General features: G+C 28.2%; 1 protein-coding gene across 6 annotated transcripts in view; it reads right to left on the bottom strand.

Moving 5' to 3' along the window:
- LOC126903050 (monocarboxylate transporter 10-like) overlaps positions 1-16,787 on the bottom strand; it is a 174,636-nt gene that overhangs the window by 71,267 nt on the left and 86,582 nt on the right. Inside the window, exons 1-2 of one of the 6 annotated variants that reach the window (XM_050680974.1) lie at positions 13,354-15,383; positions 11,088-11,491 (exon numbers count right to left, since the gene is read on the bottom strand). The exons of 3 other annotated variants lie outside the window; for them this stretch is intronic. In XM_050680974.1, coding sequence (XP_050536931.1) covers positions 11,088-11,491; positions 13,354-13,421 — 472 coding nt within the window. In that variant the 5' untranslated portion in view covers positions 13,422-15,383. Of the gene's footprint in view, positions 1-11,087; positions 11,913-13,353; positions 15,384-16,787 lie in introns of those variants that run through there. 2 more of the 6 variants (XM_050680977.1, XM_050680976.1) reach the window with 2 other exon arrangements.

Here is a 16,787-nt window from a genome sequence, read left to right as displayed (position 1 = left end):
TTATAATTCCAAACTAACAACCAATAATTAAAATACGCATAGAGTGCCATTTTTTGAGAAAAAACGTAACATTTCAATGGAGTTTTGACAAATGTCATTTGTTTTACAGCACAAAACTCAATTATCTTGATATAATGTCATTTTACTACAATAGCATGTTATTTATTTAATCAAAAACAGTATTATAATGTTTTGAAGCACATTTATAGTAACACTTTAAACAGTATTATTTTAAATAATTTAAAGAAATCAATTATGATTATAAAAAAATGTTGGTTTCATAAACAAACATTAAGGCTTAGTTAATTAAAAAAGTAATTCCTAATAGAGAAATTTTTAATTAAAAATATATACAATTCGAAAACTATTATTTTATACTTGGAAATATATGTTGAAGTTAAAACGAAAGTTTTGCGATTCAATTTTTGTGTAAAATGAGTTTTACCTGAAAATAAAAATTTCAAACTTACCTTTTTTTGGTATCAATAATGACAATAAAATTAAGTTATATTAAGTTATTGCATTTTCAAAATCTACATTCATACTAGTCTTTGTGAAGTTAAAATACTCTCTTAAAAAATTATAAAAATTGTCTTTATCATTTAAGCTTTAACACTCACATAATATGGAGTGGTTAATTTATCATTGACTACTAAATTTCTCCTAAAATAATAAATATTTTAATAATTTTTTTCTAGATTTAAAATAATAATGTTAAATAATATATATATTTTTTTATCTATAATTGGTTAATTATTTTTAAGCCAATCTCTCATTCCTTATAAGTCCTCTAGACTAGAGGACTTATAAGGAATGAGAGATGGTTATGGAATGATATATAGACTACATAACTTCTGAAATCTGTTTCAAAAGTTGTTAACGACCAATCAATCTTTTATTTTTAGTTAGATTATTCTATCATTTGTATACTGGTTAAAAATATTTATTTCATTTAAAAAACTATAGTTGATTATATATCATGGAGAAGGGAAGATAGTACCAAATATTTAAAATAAGAGAGTATTTCTTACACGTCGAAATAAAGTTTCTGTGGCAATTTAATTCCTGCAAATATAAATTTATTGAAGACTCTTAGTTTTCCAAAAAAAAAAATTTTTTTTATTTAAGCAACATATTTAGATGACAATTATGTTTTTTGTAAACTTTTAATATATAAATCGCACTGGATTTATAAAAATACTACAATTTTATATTATACTACATTTTTCGTTAAATAATAATTTTTAACACAATTTATAGATTAAAATTTTATTTATTTTTAAAAATCCTAGTAGTTATCAAGTTTTTTGCAAGAAAAGTATTATTTCATTACTTTTTAAAATATAGTATTTATAAATTTAGAAAATTGAAAAGCGGAGAGTTGTGTTTAACGACGCTCTTTTTTTACCATAACACTCAGATAAACTTCTACGTGAATCACTCCAATCGCCTATAGCTAAAAATTATTTTGACTCAAAAAATACTGTCAACCCAATTTGGGGCAGTTAAATATCTATAATTATTTCAGTATTATTAATCTACTGCTCTAGTAAAATATTGTCAAGTATTGTTAAAAATCACAAAATATTTGTTCACAAAAATTATTATCTATAAAATATTTAACATTTCTAAAGTTAATTACCACTCCATTTGTGCCATTTAACGGTAATAATACAAAACTGGTTATCAACCGAACAAAATTTTATTTGAACGATTCTCATTTAAATAGTATAAATAAAAAATAGATTACGATTTAATATTTAAAATTAACCCCTAAATTCTATCCTGAAAAAATTTATTTAACAATGAACTTGATATTTAATGATTGATTAAAAAAAATAAAATTTCAATCTGTATACTTTTGTGATAAAATCATTATTTAACGAAAAAATATGAGAGGTAGTAATCTTTATATACTACAATGTATATTACACAATAAAAAATTATTAATCGAGAAATAAGAGTTATTATCAAAATTTAATTTTATTGACTACATTGGTACTACTTGAATTAAGCTATGAAACTAATTTTAACAAGATATTTGTTTTGTTAATATAAATAATTATTATAACTAATTTATTTACTTTTATTTTTTTTTCATATATTTGGTTTTTCTTAGTTTAAAAGATGAAAATCAAATCTATTCATAACATGATTACATTGAGCTGATTGTCTTTAGAGAAAACCAGTACATCTCTTATTGAAACATCAATTGTAACCCAACCTTAGAAGCATATGTAGTTCAATATTTCCAAGTCCTAAAAAATATTGTCTTACTATGCACTTTTTAAAAGAAGACATTCAATGTTCTGACATAAAACATTCATTAAAATCAAAATATATTTGTTATTTGGAAACTAAGTAAACGAAAATTTTAGAAATGTGTTAAAAAAATATTTTAGTGCATGAAAATATTGCATTATATTTAGTCAAATTGGCACATTAGAAATATATATATATATTTTTTTATTGGATCTTATAGTTTCATCTTTATTAAAGATTGTCCTTTTTTTTACTACAATTTTGTATAATAGATAAGGATTATAAGAGTAATAATCTCTCTAAAAATAAGCCTTTCCTCGCTATTTTTATTAATTTAGAAATTAACCCATATAATTTATTTTTGGCAATTTTATTTTAATATTCTACTGTAATCACAAAAAATTAATGATATATCTATAAGAATATTCTCAACTTAATATTATTTTATTTGTTTTGTATCAATATCAAAAATAACAGTGTTCTCGTTTTAGATTCAAAGTATAGTTAGCGTTCACTATATTGGTAGTCTTTCTAAACTGACTACATTTTGGTAAAAACATTTTTGTTTACATATATTTCATTCTTTTTATCATTTGTGAAGTCTTAACTTATTTATAGTTTCCTGTTTTACTTCACATATTGTATATTGAATGAAACGGCAATCGTCTAGATACATTGAATAAAAGACTTCTGCTGTTTAAAGATATACATGTATGTAATCTCAATCAAACATTATTTTCTCTTCGATACTGAATCACCGTTTGGTGGTAAAGATAGTGAACGATTTGAAATTAATGGGCGTCCATTAAGTAATTTTGGCTATCGACAGATCATTAAGTATGAAAGATATAACGAGTTTAATGACTATGCCATAAGTGAATCGTAAGAAGCTGTTTCATTTATCTTTAATGTAATATTCTATATGTTTAAGTCGTCAGTGATTTCTCTACCTCCGATTTACGATCCATCAATTTTGAAATAGTGTCTTACAAATTCAAAGTTCGAAGTACGTCTAAAAGTCCCTTTTAAAAACCACTTGTTCTGTTAGAGGATAGTCGATTTATTTGATTAAAGAGTATCACTGATAAGGTTAAAGTCTATGTTGTCTCTCTTTTTACCGTATAGAATTGGTGTGATACAGTTAAAACGTCAAGAAATTTAAAGATTTAATTTCAAGTATCAAAAACATTCTGTCAGTTATAAATAAATTATTTATGTTCGAGGTTTGAACAGTTTCATAATAGGTTTACCAAAAGGTTAATTTCTTAGAGCCTCATACAAAGTGAAACATTTGAATACATGTTATTTGTAGACGAACAGTTGAATTTTATTTGTAATAATAGAGCTATTATATAAAATGAATGTTAAAACTATGAGTGTTAAGACCACACAAGCCACAAATTAATGACAGGAATGATCTTACTTTCAAAAAAATGTTCAAGCTATTATTCTTTTGTTGGTTGCTAGTGTTTGCAAAATAAAATTCACAATAATAAAACCAAGCCAACTTAAAGGCACAGTTTTTCATTTTAACAACAATGACCGATTGAGAAAACTAGAAGTACGTTTAGATTTACTGTAATACGAATTATTACTAACAAAAGTTCTTCGTAAAAAAAAAGTACAACGCTGACAGTTGGCCAGAGGCAGCAATAGTGTCCACGAATAAAAAAAAAAAATAAATAACTGTTTTACTGTCTGACACATTTTTACGTGATTATGTATCTCAACCCTTAAAATAACTGCTACATTCTGAGTTTCCTTCAAATGTCGTGGATTTATATGGGTCATACTTTCCCTTTTATATATCTTCTCCCGTCAAATCCGTCTCGATTTACTTTAAAAAAATCTGGTGCAAAAAAATGTGAACGACTTATAAGTGGATTACAGAAACTTGATTCAAGGTCACCAGAATAACCTTGAAAAAAGGTTATTCTTTATTATTAATCAATAAATATTTAAAAACAACTGCAAATCATTAGATAATTACTTTAGATAATTAGATAATTATCAGCGATATGTCATTAATAAAACTACTTAAGAACTAATGGTCTACTTACAATATATAAAAATTAGATGCATTTTCCTCGTATTTTATGAAGTTCATATGTCAAATGAGGAAGGTAAAAAGGTAAATACTTATTGAAAAGCGAAAATTATATCCCATAAGCGATATTTTTAAGAGATTATCAAATATTTACTTTAATAGGTACGCTTTTTCTCAAAGTGGTATAAAATATGTTTGCATAGAAAATATGTTGTCTAAATTTAACGTTGTCATGTCATTATTTTAGTAACGTGAGTGTCAACACCTAATAATTGCTACAATTTTATAGTATCATTACAAAATAATTAAATCAAATAAATAATAGCAATTATAAAATTTTGATATAATCATAATATATGTAAGAATAAGATATTTTCTTGTTAATTGGTTTTTGTATTTAAAAAAAATTAATGGTTATGTGTAATTAAAGATAATAAAATATGTATTCACTTGATCATTATCCTATAACAATAGAACGTATCGTTATAAACAAATATAACTACCAAATGGGTAAAGTATAAACAACTGTAATAATAATAATTTTCATGATAATAATAACTGTAATAGCATTGATAATACTGGTAAATCGTAACAACAGCAGCAATTCTATAATAAAGGGTCGATTTGTACTATCGTTTCCCTGTGTTCAAAACAGTGGTGATAGCACGTATTATGACATAAGTAATGGAGAGATTTGCTTCAGATAAAAAACATACGTTTCCGCACTACAATATAAAAGTTAAAATTCCGACGTATGCAAATCTAAAACTTTACTTTGAAACTAAAATCGGTGTATACGTGAGTGATTCAATAAAAGTTGTCTTGTGTTAGATAAACTTTAATCAACTCGCTGTGAACAAGCTGCTTAGAAAATTACAAATAAACTTTATTAGACTATCTGATCTAGATAAAAAAAGGATGCAAGTAATATGACATAAAAACATTTTGTCTTTCATGGTAAGTACAACAAACTTAGTATATTTGAATTTAAAAATTATAATTTTCAACGAGTATAATAAGAATAGGACAAATATATTGATAAAACTTTTGAGCTGAGCGTTTACATTGTTGTGATTTTATAAAATATTAAAAACCCGATTTTCCATCGAAATTAGGGACAATCAGTTGGATAATCAAATTATCAGTTTTACCATAACAGAAATTGTATTTATCATTTACCACACTTATATTTACACTTTGTATTGTGTTGCAGTGAATCCTAAAAGCGATAAGTGCAACATAAACGACTGATTATGTTTGAGTTAGAATGACAATGAAAGCGAATAGGCAAATCATTCTTCCACATAATCCTATTCGAAGAATACGGCAAAACCTTAAAAATAATCACCACGGAAAAGAAGTAATAGTGGTAATAAATCAAATTTAAAGGATAAAAAAAGCCTTGTTGTTGAAAAAGCGGTATACAGTTTGCAAAATTTAATTTATTCCAAGTATCATGGACGACATTTAACAAATATCTACTTAAATACAGTAAAAAATGTTTATTATGTTGCTGTCAAATTGTGAATTTCACAAAATTTATACATTTATTTTTGTATCATTTGCTAAAAATTGATATTTATGTAATCTCCTTAACCACGAAGGCTTGCAATTCATATCATCAATAGTTAATTCTTGTATTCATTTACAACTGACCAATCAAATCAAAGTAAGCAAGCTTAAAACAGTTTGCTTACTTATATTTAAGGTTGAATTTCAAATATTAGTACATTATATTATTTATAATTTCAAATATTATAGAAATTAAAAAAAACGATGATAAATCAAAATATGCTCGAACTGCTAATAAATAGATCAAAAATTACTTATAAATACCATTTTCAAGGGTCTTAAATAAAATTAAGAACAATATCATGCGGTTAATGTAATTACAAATTAAATAATCCAATTAAGTATAGTCCGGTAATTGAACACCTAGATAGTAATCAAGACGTTGATGCTCATAAATCATTTGATGAATAAAAACTGACAAAATATAAATATTTTAACGATTTGAAAGCGTCTAACCACTGTAAAGATTTGTCACTTAAAAAAATGTATTAAAAAAAAGTCATAAGCTGCAATAAATCATGAGCATCAACACTTTTTATAACGCGAACGTCATTGTCGGTTCACATTTATACAACTCGAATGCAATATTGCAATAAACAATCAGATTATGAGTGGTTTTTTTATAAAAAAACTTTTATTACTAAAAAACTTCTTTTAGTGAAATTTTTTAATTCTTTGCACATGTAAAATACAGCTTGTAAGTTCAGTAGTTGAGTTAATAACACATTATAAAACTTTTGAATCTTTATAGGGTCATACAAATAAAATAATTATAATATACTCAGTGTGCAAAAACTTCAATACTCCTCTGTGTATTTTATACATTTAAACTTTATTATTTTTGAGACATATACGAAAAATATCTCAAGAAATTAATGTAGCTACTAAACCTCTTGTTTTAAAAAAATGGTAGTTAAAGATTTTTAATATTAAAATGGCAGATTTTTTTGATTAAATTATGGCTAATGTTAAAATCACTGTTTCTGCATAGTATACTTCTGACTATGTTACTTTCAACATATAAAAAAAATATAACTGATAAATACATATAGTTCATATAAAAAAAACAATCACTATTTTTCTTTATATAGGAAAAATGTATTCATACTACAATAAAACTAAAAAAAATTTTTAATTAAACAAAAACAAAAATGTATGCGACAAAAAAAAATATTGTTGATATTCAGTAATTTCCTCGTTTCGTCTCATTTTTGTAGTTAATATTTCTATAAGTAATAGAAATTCGTTGAAATTATTATAATTGAATAACTATACAAATCAATTCTAGATATTAATACTGTAACGGAAAACATAAATCTCTGTCGCCATCCAAAAGTTTTACCGATTTAATACTTCAGAACATCAACCTCAATTACGAAATTTCAAGTGTTATATCATCATACTTAACAGTTTTCCTTCAAGTTTTTGATACTATTATATTCGTATTACCAAATCACAAATTTGAAGAGGTTTTATTGCTCGAAAACAGCAGTGACCTATTTAATGTTTTGTTATTCTTCGAGCTTAACAGCTTAAGCTCGATCTCGAGACGATACATTATTTGTCCTAGAGTATTTTTAATCTAAAATTAATAATCATTATAATTGAAATGGTCACACTAAGCCAAGTTAAATGGCTAATTCATTTTTAAATTTATCACAAGTGTATTAGTAACTTGGGCTGACTTACACCCTGTTAGTGAATATATATATATATATATATATTGTATCTTTAAAACTGTATTATGTTAAGCAACTCCTAGACAATATATACGGCGTTTAGACCTAAGACGATAGATTCTATACAGTTTACTTATATCAATTGATTTACTATTATACTACATAATTCACGCTTAAGTTTTAACGATTCTCAAAAGCAAAATATTCAAAGAAACGTATTGAACAAAACACAATTAAATGACGTTTTTTTGTTTATTTTTTATACATGTTAATATACAATTAAACGTGTTATGCACGACGAGTAGTAATTTCTTTAGCAAACAGATTACTGTCTCTAATAACAAGCTTAAATTCACGTTAGGCCAGTAGAGAATCAACTGACATAATATTACAATAATACGATAATATTACGTTATCGTGGTCGACTTGTTAAGACATCATCCATTATCACATTTCACGTTAAACATACTTCGTGTTGCATTATTCATCGTGGGAGTAGTCAATGATTTAAGAGATTAGGACGTTCTACATCTGTGCAAATACGAACTACACTTAATAATACGGATTAGTTTTGTTGTTATATTTTTATTGGTGTGTTAAACAACATTGATGCTGTTGAATAACCATTACATTTCTAAAAATCGCATTTCATCATGTTTGTAATATACCTTAAGTTCCAGTGAAGCAATTTTTTTGACAGCGGTTAGCCAAACCGTAACCTTAAAGTGGGCCTCTGTACATCAATATTGCTATTTTATTAAGCATACGCCAGTCGTTTCGTTTACCGCAGCATTGAAATAATTATTATAGTTTTTTAGAGCATTGTTATTAAGTATGACCAAATAAAGGTAACAAGCGCTTGCCGCCAAAAACAGATCTACTCATCATCTGCATTCGAGGCGTTTTTTTTTTACACTTGTGATATTACCAATGTTTCTACCGTGACAGCTCCAGGCCAAAGATAGAGGTGTAAAACTTAAAAATAAAACAGTAACTTCAAGCATATACTAACCTCGTCCATTACGTCTTTAGGATAATGATATCATTATCCCAAAAACGTATAGCTTATACGATCATTATTAAAATAAAGTTATAATACATGTGTGACATACATTTTAACTATCATCGGTACACAAAATTATCTAGTGCATATGTTTACTAGGAAATAGTCAACGTGACTCATTTACATATTTAGCTTCAAGAAACATTTTCACGACAGAAGATTTCCAACTTCACTACGATACGTTTGTATACCTTTACAAAACATTGAACTTTTATTGATACTTAAACTATTGTTGAATTGTTTATGAAAATCAACTACATCATATGTTATATTAGATAATATATGAATCCGCTGGGGAAAAAATGAATAAGAGTATATTTGGTACATTATGTAATAATAGAATAACTAACAACATGTAAAAGAAAATATCAGTGATTAAATATAAAATTTTTATGATTTTCTTAACTAGAAAATATTCTTTAAGATCATATTAAATTTCAAACATAATAGTAGCTGAAATTAGATGTCAATAATTTTTTATGTATATCTCCACCTTTAAAATTATTAAAAAGCATATGTATTGCCAAATCGCTTGTACAGGCGTAGGATGCCGTTAAAAAGACCCAATAATCATTTATTACTCTGCAGTATAATTTATCCATTACACTTTTTCTTTTCGAACATTACCCCACAAATTCAATCTGACGTTAGGTTTCTAGGAAAAAATATCATTTCTTATTCGATTCAGGTCCAAATGCATTAAAATGGTGAAAATTCTATCAAAAGTTCAGTTTTTTTTTTGTCGTATACACGTTTTACAGTTGTGCATAATAGTGTGCTCGTAAATGCGGAAATCTCCTATTTTTATTTTACTTTTGAAGTCAGTATTATAAATGCCTATTAAAGCATGTAAAATATCGACTTTTTTATAAATAAACATTATAAAGATAGTATGGGCGCTGCTGATTCACAGTCTATTGTGCTGTTCGACAACCAGCAGCTAGGACCGGTTACTTAATAACAACCGTAAAAAAAAAAAATTAAATAAATCATTGTGAGATCAATTCACATTATTGCATTTGACGTATAGGTCAAAAATCTAAATTCAATACAGCTATAGCATTCATATCTGTTAATAAGTTTAAAATTACAGATACTTCACAGGAAGTATATGAAAATGTCAGCATAACACAACTTATAATAAGATCTATTTATGATCATCAAGATGTATAATGATTTATCGACACATAGTTTTTTTTTTTTGTATGTATAATTATAGGTTTATTACCATTGTATGATAAATCTGGCATTCTAATTAATTATGATATTTTTTTCATACACAATAAAGATAAACGGGAAAAGTTTTTAAAAGGTTAATTTATCATAATACAAAAACAACTAATGTATAAGCTTTTATTTATTTTATCATTTTATAGTTTTTGATTTAAAAACTTTAAACTTATATATTAACTTTCATTAAATTATTTGTTGTAACCGTTAGTAATATAAATGTTTTTTCTAGTTTGACTTTTATGAGAGTGCAAAATTTGTTTTCATTTATATGACCTCTTTATAAATAAGTTAGTCTATTACTTATGGAGAAAATGTTTAATGGCAAATAAAGTTCAATATTTCTTTAGACACTAATTGTGATTTTTGTTTTATCTTGTAACTATTACATAACATTAACGATTTACTCTAAAAAAATCCTATTTTATGTGTAATTGATTCGATGATTTTCTTATACTACTTGAAAAGTTTTTCTGAATTCTTAAAAATTATAACAAGTGTACAGATAGTATACAGTTTGTAGCAAACAATAAAATAAAATAGGAACAAAAAATGGCAATTATTTTTGTTTCAAACTGTCTCATTTCATACGTTCGATATGACTAACGAAAATGGATCATAATTTAATGAAAATTTGATCACTGGATTTTTACCTAGATCTATTGATTATTGATAAATAGTTTAAATAATAAAAATGAATTTTCATTTATTTAAGGTAACCGTTGTTTAAGTGCTTTAGATTCGAGTTTTACAAACATCTCTGTTGTTATTTGACTAAATTAAATACGGTCAGTCAAAAGACGTTTAAAATTCACAAAGTACGAGGGTCTGTATGAAGAAAGGCATATCCCAGGAAAACGTGTTTATTAAAATACCTAAAATAAAATAAAACAAAAAATTCTAATATATTTAAATAACAAGTACACATTTATATTAATATATATATATATATATTATTTGTATTTATATTTAAATATNATATATATATATATATATATATATATGAATATATTAATATAGATAAATTGATTTATTTAAATGAAGTATTGAAACTTAAAAATCAAAACATGTTTTTCTAGGGAATGCCCGTCTCGCACACAGCTACTCAATCGATTTTGATCGGTCGCTTTAAGCAAATATAGTTGTGCTACACATAACTTAATTATTATCACTATAGTCGACTACCCGGTGTAATATGATAAATACACAAGTAAATAATTAAAAAAACATTTACCTGCAGGTATCACAGTATCCGGACCGAACTTGTACACCAGCTGCTGCACGAACACGCCAGCCGACAAGTGTATGCCGTGCGTGAGGAGATGAGTGATTACAGCCACGGCAGCCACCACCCAACCCCATCCGCCCTCTGGGTAGTAGTGCTGTTTGAGAGTGACAAGCTGCCGGATGTCTCCCAATACGGACAGGCCGACCGGTTGCGATTTACTACAGACGCCGGGCAACGGGGAGCCGGCGCCATTGTGGTGACCACTATCCGGACATCCACCATCGCTAAAGCTTCCTCCCACGCCGGAATCGTTTCCTAAAAAGTGCGGAAGACTCCTGGATCGGTAGAGTCCAGGTTTTCCTTTGTCGGCGTTGTAGACTACGCCGTTGGGCACCACTACGACCACACTACTACAAATATATTTTACATTTTTATCGCATTTACACTTCATAAGAACAACTCGTGATCAATTCACTCGGAAACAATTCACAACGGTAACAAAATAAGTAACTCGCTCGTAGCCAACCCACACTCGATTATTTTGTTTGAATAAGATACAACAATTTTCGGACTGTGCGAAAGCACCTTGAAAAATTCAAAACTGAATGATTTATTTTGGTGCACAAAAAGTGTATTTTAATTAAATTAATTAAAAATAACTGCTATTATCGAAGACTTTATGGTGGCGTTTTTTGTTAGGATTAATCTGTCACAAAACAATTATTCTTGGTAGCACTGCCGTTCAATTTTTAATTGAACGTTTCATACTTACATTATTTTTGTTACAGTAAATTACAGAAAAATAGAAATTGCGAAAAAGATACTGAAATTTCATTAGAATTGTTTCCTCAAAAGCAAGAAATTTAATTTTCATAACTAATTAAATTTATTATGTTTTCTATGTTCAATTCTAATAAAATACGTAATCAATCACTATAATTGAAAAACAAAGAAATAATAGTAAAAACTGTTTGATTTGGTGCTAAAAGAATAAATCAAGATACTTTTTATCTTACATATTTTAAACAATATTATGTTTGGCTTTCAGGTCAATGATAATGCCTAAGCCTCATTTTTAAATAGAAAAAAGAGCTAATTACTTCACGCTATTATTTAATCTTCAAGTCTTTTTAAATTCTATGTAGTTTGTATTAAATTTATATTATTTGGACACGTTTTATATTTATTTATACATCACGTCAGCCAACAATTAATTTGCAAATTACATTTTGACTTCTTAACGAATAATTTTTGAGCTATGAAAACCTTTTTATTAAAAAAAAAAGACTAAATAAATTAAGTAGTAATTATTTAGCGCGACATCTAATGATACATCATTATTTTTTTTTTTATGCTAACTTAATAACGGTTTTTGGTCCTACTCTTTTGAGCCCTTCGAGTTATTTATATTTAGTTCATTTCGGCTGTTGATCAAACTCACTGCCGGTGTCTTTTTCAAGTCTGTGTAAGCAAATAAAAAAAAAAACGCCGTGTAATTTTATCCCGACCAAAGTATTAATATTATTTTAAACGTTTTCTCGAATTATTGAGTACCGGGTAACATCTTAGTGCTAAATCACTGGCATTATTTATCGTTTCGTGAGTTAATTATTACACGGTTTCCAAAAAAAAAAAAAACAATATTAGTAATAATTATTATAAACCACACAAATTGAAATCAACAGGTTATGAGTTATATCGTTTGCTCTAGTTTTAGTCAAGTGGGCGCATTCATTGTACGGCATGTATATATTTTATTGATTACATAATAGTTATGATGTATTATACTGTCGTGTAGAACTTCTAAAACACAATTAGTTGGCGACCACACGCCGATAACTACATATACTAATTACTATTTTACTTATAGTAGTTTGCTTGAATTCGAATTTAATTACTAATATTATATTAAGGGGCGGCTCTTTTTTTTTTTTAAATGTCAACATTAAACTGAAATTATTAATTGGGTACAATTTATCAACCTAAAACCTTCGGGAATAACACAAAATCATTAATACGAAAACAAAAATCATGTAAATTTATCGTTATCAACAGAATATGAAGGTGTTCAGAAACATTATACGGTACAAAATACTTTTTAAATTGCTCTAACCATGTCAAATCTATGAAGTGACCGTAATGTATCGAAATTGGATTGACAAATAATTTTTCTAGAAAAAATCAAGTATTTAAATATTTCAAAATACCAAATTAGTGTTGAGAATTTTATTCTGTTTTCATACGTGGAACGTATTAAAAAAAAATTACTGACCAGCCGGATTTTCCAACACTCATTGAAGACTTTTTGATGGCTGACAACTTAGATATTTGTTTTACCATCGGCAGACATAAATTATTCAACGGTTCAATAAATCAGTCGAGTAAAAAACCATTGCATAGGTGCGATTTTGCGACTACACCGAACGTGTATAAGTGTACGAGTGCACAAGTGTTCGGCTGTAGAAAGTGACAAGGGGCACCGTTACAAAATTAGATCCATCCAAGTCACATAGATCACGCATATGAAACCCGTTATACGTCCACGTCTGATCTTATCCATATTTTTTATAACCACCGCACACATTGACCCTGTTATTATTAATGAGTGTAACTAAGGTATGATAAGAAGGTTTGATCGGACGTGTAGCAATATTTGTTTTTCAATTGATTTCACTGATTAACTTGACAGTCCATTTTCAGCAAATATGTTTCATTTCAAGTAAGCAGATGTAATAAATTTATGAGTTTATATTTATGGTTTTATTTTAAATAGCACCGATTAAAATGGATAGAAAGTTAAAGAGAAACGGACATTTTTAAACGAAATAGAAACCATTTTCGATAGTATTATATCGAGACATTGAGCATTTAAAGGAAAAATTTAAACGTTTTAAAAACGGACTACTATCAAATTATATTCTAAATTATGTATTTCGTTTGGAATAAAAGAAAATCTACGATAAGATAGTGATTTTTATCAGCACAATATTTCAAGGGTAGTAATAGGAAAATTTAATTTTTATTATAAATCCCATTTAACTATTTTCTACTGGTAATATACAAAGATCCTGGTATGATTAATTTTGATTTATGTACTAATTCTTTTTGGAGCCATTCAATTTCTCTTAAAATAGTAATTGTTTAGTGAATTTTATTTTTTTTTGACTTTCATTAATTACATATACATTTTCATTTACCTGTAATGAAATCATTTTTATGTTCATCTCTTGTGTGTTATAAGGATGTCAACTTTATATATTCAAATAGAAACATGCACAATTAACTAGCTAATAAAAAATAAAACTATGTAATTAAGAAAATGACTGGTCGATAAGAACTATTGGACGGAAATCGAATGGCTAGTGTTATAGGAGAATGTTTATATATTTTTTAATAGTAACATTTAGTAATCATACAGAAAAAATTTTGAACGATTCTTGAAAAATGTTTGACACTTTAAATCTGAAAATATTTTACCTTTTCGTATCTTTATAGTTGCAATCATAATTGGTTATTTTTATATGAATAATTGTAATTGCTTATTAAATTACTGCGAGATTATTTGGACACGATTATTTTTTGAGTGAATTTTAAATATTTCCATGAAAACGCATAGTACATGATAAAATGTCTCCCTCGTTTATTGCACTAAAAAAAATGTTTTAAGTAGTCATTTTTGTCGAGTTGAAAAGTTACGTATCGCGTTGAAATATTTTTTATTTTATATTATTTCGAAACGGCCTATTAATACAACACTATTTTGGAATCCTTTGCGTTAATAAACTCTGCGTTGATGGAACGATCGCTTCCGAGTGAATTGCCAAGAACAACACAATCAATAGAATATTTTCATATTGGCCACCCGTTGATTGTTTTTTAGTTTGACTAGACGACTTCATTAACCCCCAGACTGCTTATGAGCACGTGTATTTTTTTATACTTCTTTAACATCTACCAGTGGCCGAGACAAAAATGATTAAGATGCGGTCGTTATTATCGACTGACCTGCTGGAGTCATCGTCGCCGATGGCCATTCCGTCGATGAGAGCGCGAACACGGCGGTAAGCGCATATCACTCGGCCGCGTCAAGTCGCAACTTACATGCTTTTTAAGCGCAATAAAGTGGTGCTATGACTTTTTTCAGGTACCGACACTTCAAACGAGGACGACGACACACGACGTTAAATCGCAAGCGATCACAAAATCATCGTCCGCTGAAAATACGTGTACAGAACAAGGAGACTGCGCGCGTAAATGTGTGTGTGTGTGTGTGTGTGTGTAAACTAGCGATACCGACAAGCGACTGCCGTTGCAGTGCTGTTGGGAAAAGACCGTTGCCGCGCCGAAGCTTGTTGCGTACCTCCCAAAGCACGTGTGTGCGCCGCGCAGTGACGCACAGTGAAAGACACTTTTTCCTTGATAGAATTTGCTCCAAGCACCAAAACAACACTGACGATATTTTTTTGGCCGCTGAACGCCAAATCAGCCGTTGATTTCACGTTTTGGAAATATTAACGAGTATTTTAATCAGTTGTCAACTATTGAAATGTTCCGAGACGTTCGTCTTGGTTGGGCTGTCACTGATGTTTCTCAAAGGAAAACAGTTGACGTTATTCGAAATGTTTAGTCCAAACGAAATTCAACACTCGAGTATTGCATTTATTTATCAATATTATGTATTTGTATTTTATTTATAATTTTATACGCGTAAACGTACTGTTGTTGGAATAATAATTAGTTTTTATATTACACGAAAAGATAGTATTGCTGTGAGCTTTTTTTTAATAAATTCAACGCAAATAAGTCGCTCAAGTATTTCACTCACATTATTAAACGGAGTTGCCATTTAAAACGAATTCCGGAAACGCGAAACGATGTTTAGTTCAGGATCGGAATACGTATAGAAAATCGGTTCCTTTGTCGAAAAAGGAAAGGTTCACATGTAGAATATTGTTACGGCGACCGTGTGATAGATATGAGTACCACCGAGTTGTCCTATTTTTTTATTCCGAATAATCAACGTTGAAGAGCACACTACATTCTTTACAAATCACAAGCGGTTATTATTTCCAATTATGAGTTACTACGTACACATTGTCAATCAAACATTTATCGAAAAATGCCAACAACTCGGTCGTTGCAATTGTCTCGGACAGAGTTCAATGAATTGAGGGAACGTAAGGATGTGTATCGTGTAGACCGATGGATTTAATAATGATTACAACAGACCATAAGCTCAATCGATGACTTTTTTAGTTCCGCCACGACTGGTCATTAAATGCATTTTCACTCAAACGTCGTCGCAATTTCAAAATTATTACCAAACTATTTTCCTCGTTTTCTTTGCAGTTTTTCAAATGGACGTCACAGCAGTTGAAGCGCAGGGACTTGTACAGGAAATTATGAACACTTAAAAAATTAAGCGAGCACACTGCCTAACCGTAACACGGAGTTTGGCGCCACTATTTGGCTTTATAGAATCATTTTATTATAGTAGAGAAAGGAACATAATTGTCTACTGGTAATGAATCGACGATTTTTCCACTGGTTTTTATTAAACCTAAAGATATTAAAATACCAAAAATTTTGTTGAAATACGCAGTACGTAACCGTCGAGAGCTTTACAATAGTCACATTATAAATATTATGGGTTCTTTATAAGCGTTTTAAACTTGACACGTCTGAAACGATTCGTGAATTAAATAA

This window comes from Daktulosphaira vitifoliae, unplaced genomic scaffold (genome assembly GCF_025091365.1).
Source record: "Daktulosphaira vitifoliae isolate Bord-2020 unplaced genomic scaffold, ASM2509136v1 Scaffold_3, whole genome shotgun sequence".
Lineage (NCBI taxonomy): Eukaryota > Metazoa > Arthropoda > Insecta > Hemiptera > Phylloxeridae > Daktulosphaira > Daktulosphaira vitifoliae.
This window is presented reverse-complemented; position numbering and strand designations above follow the sequence as displayed.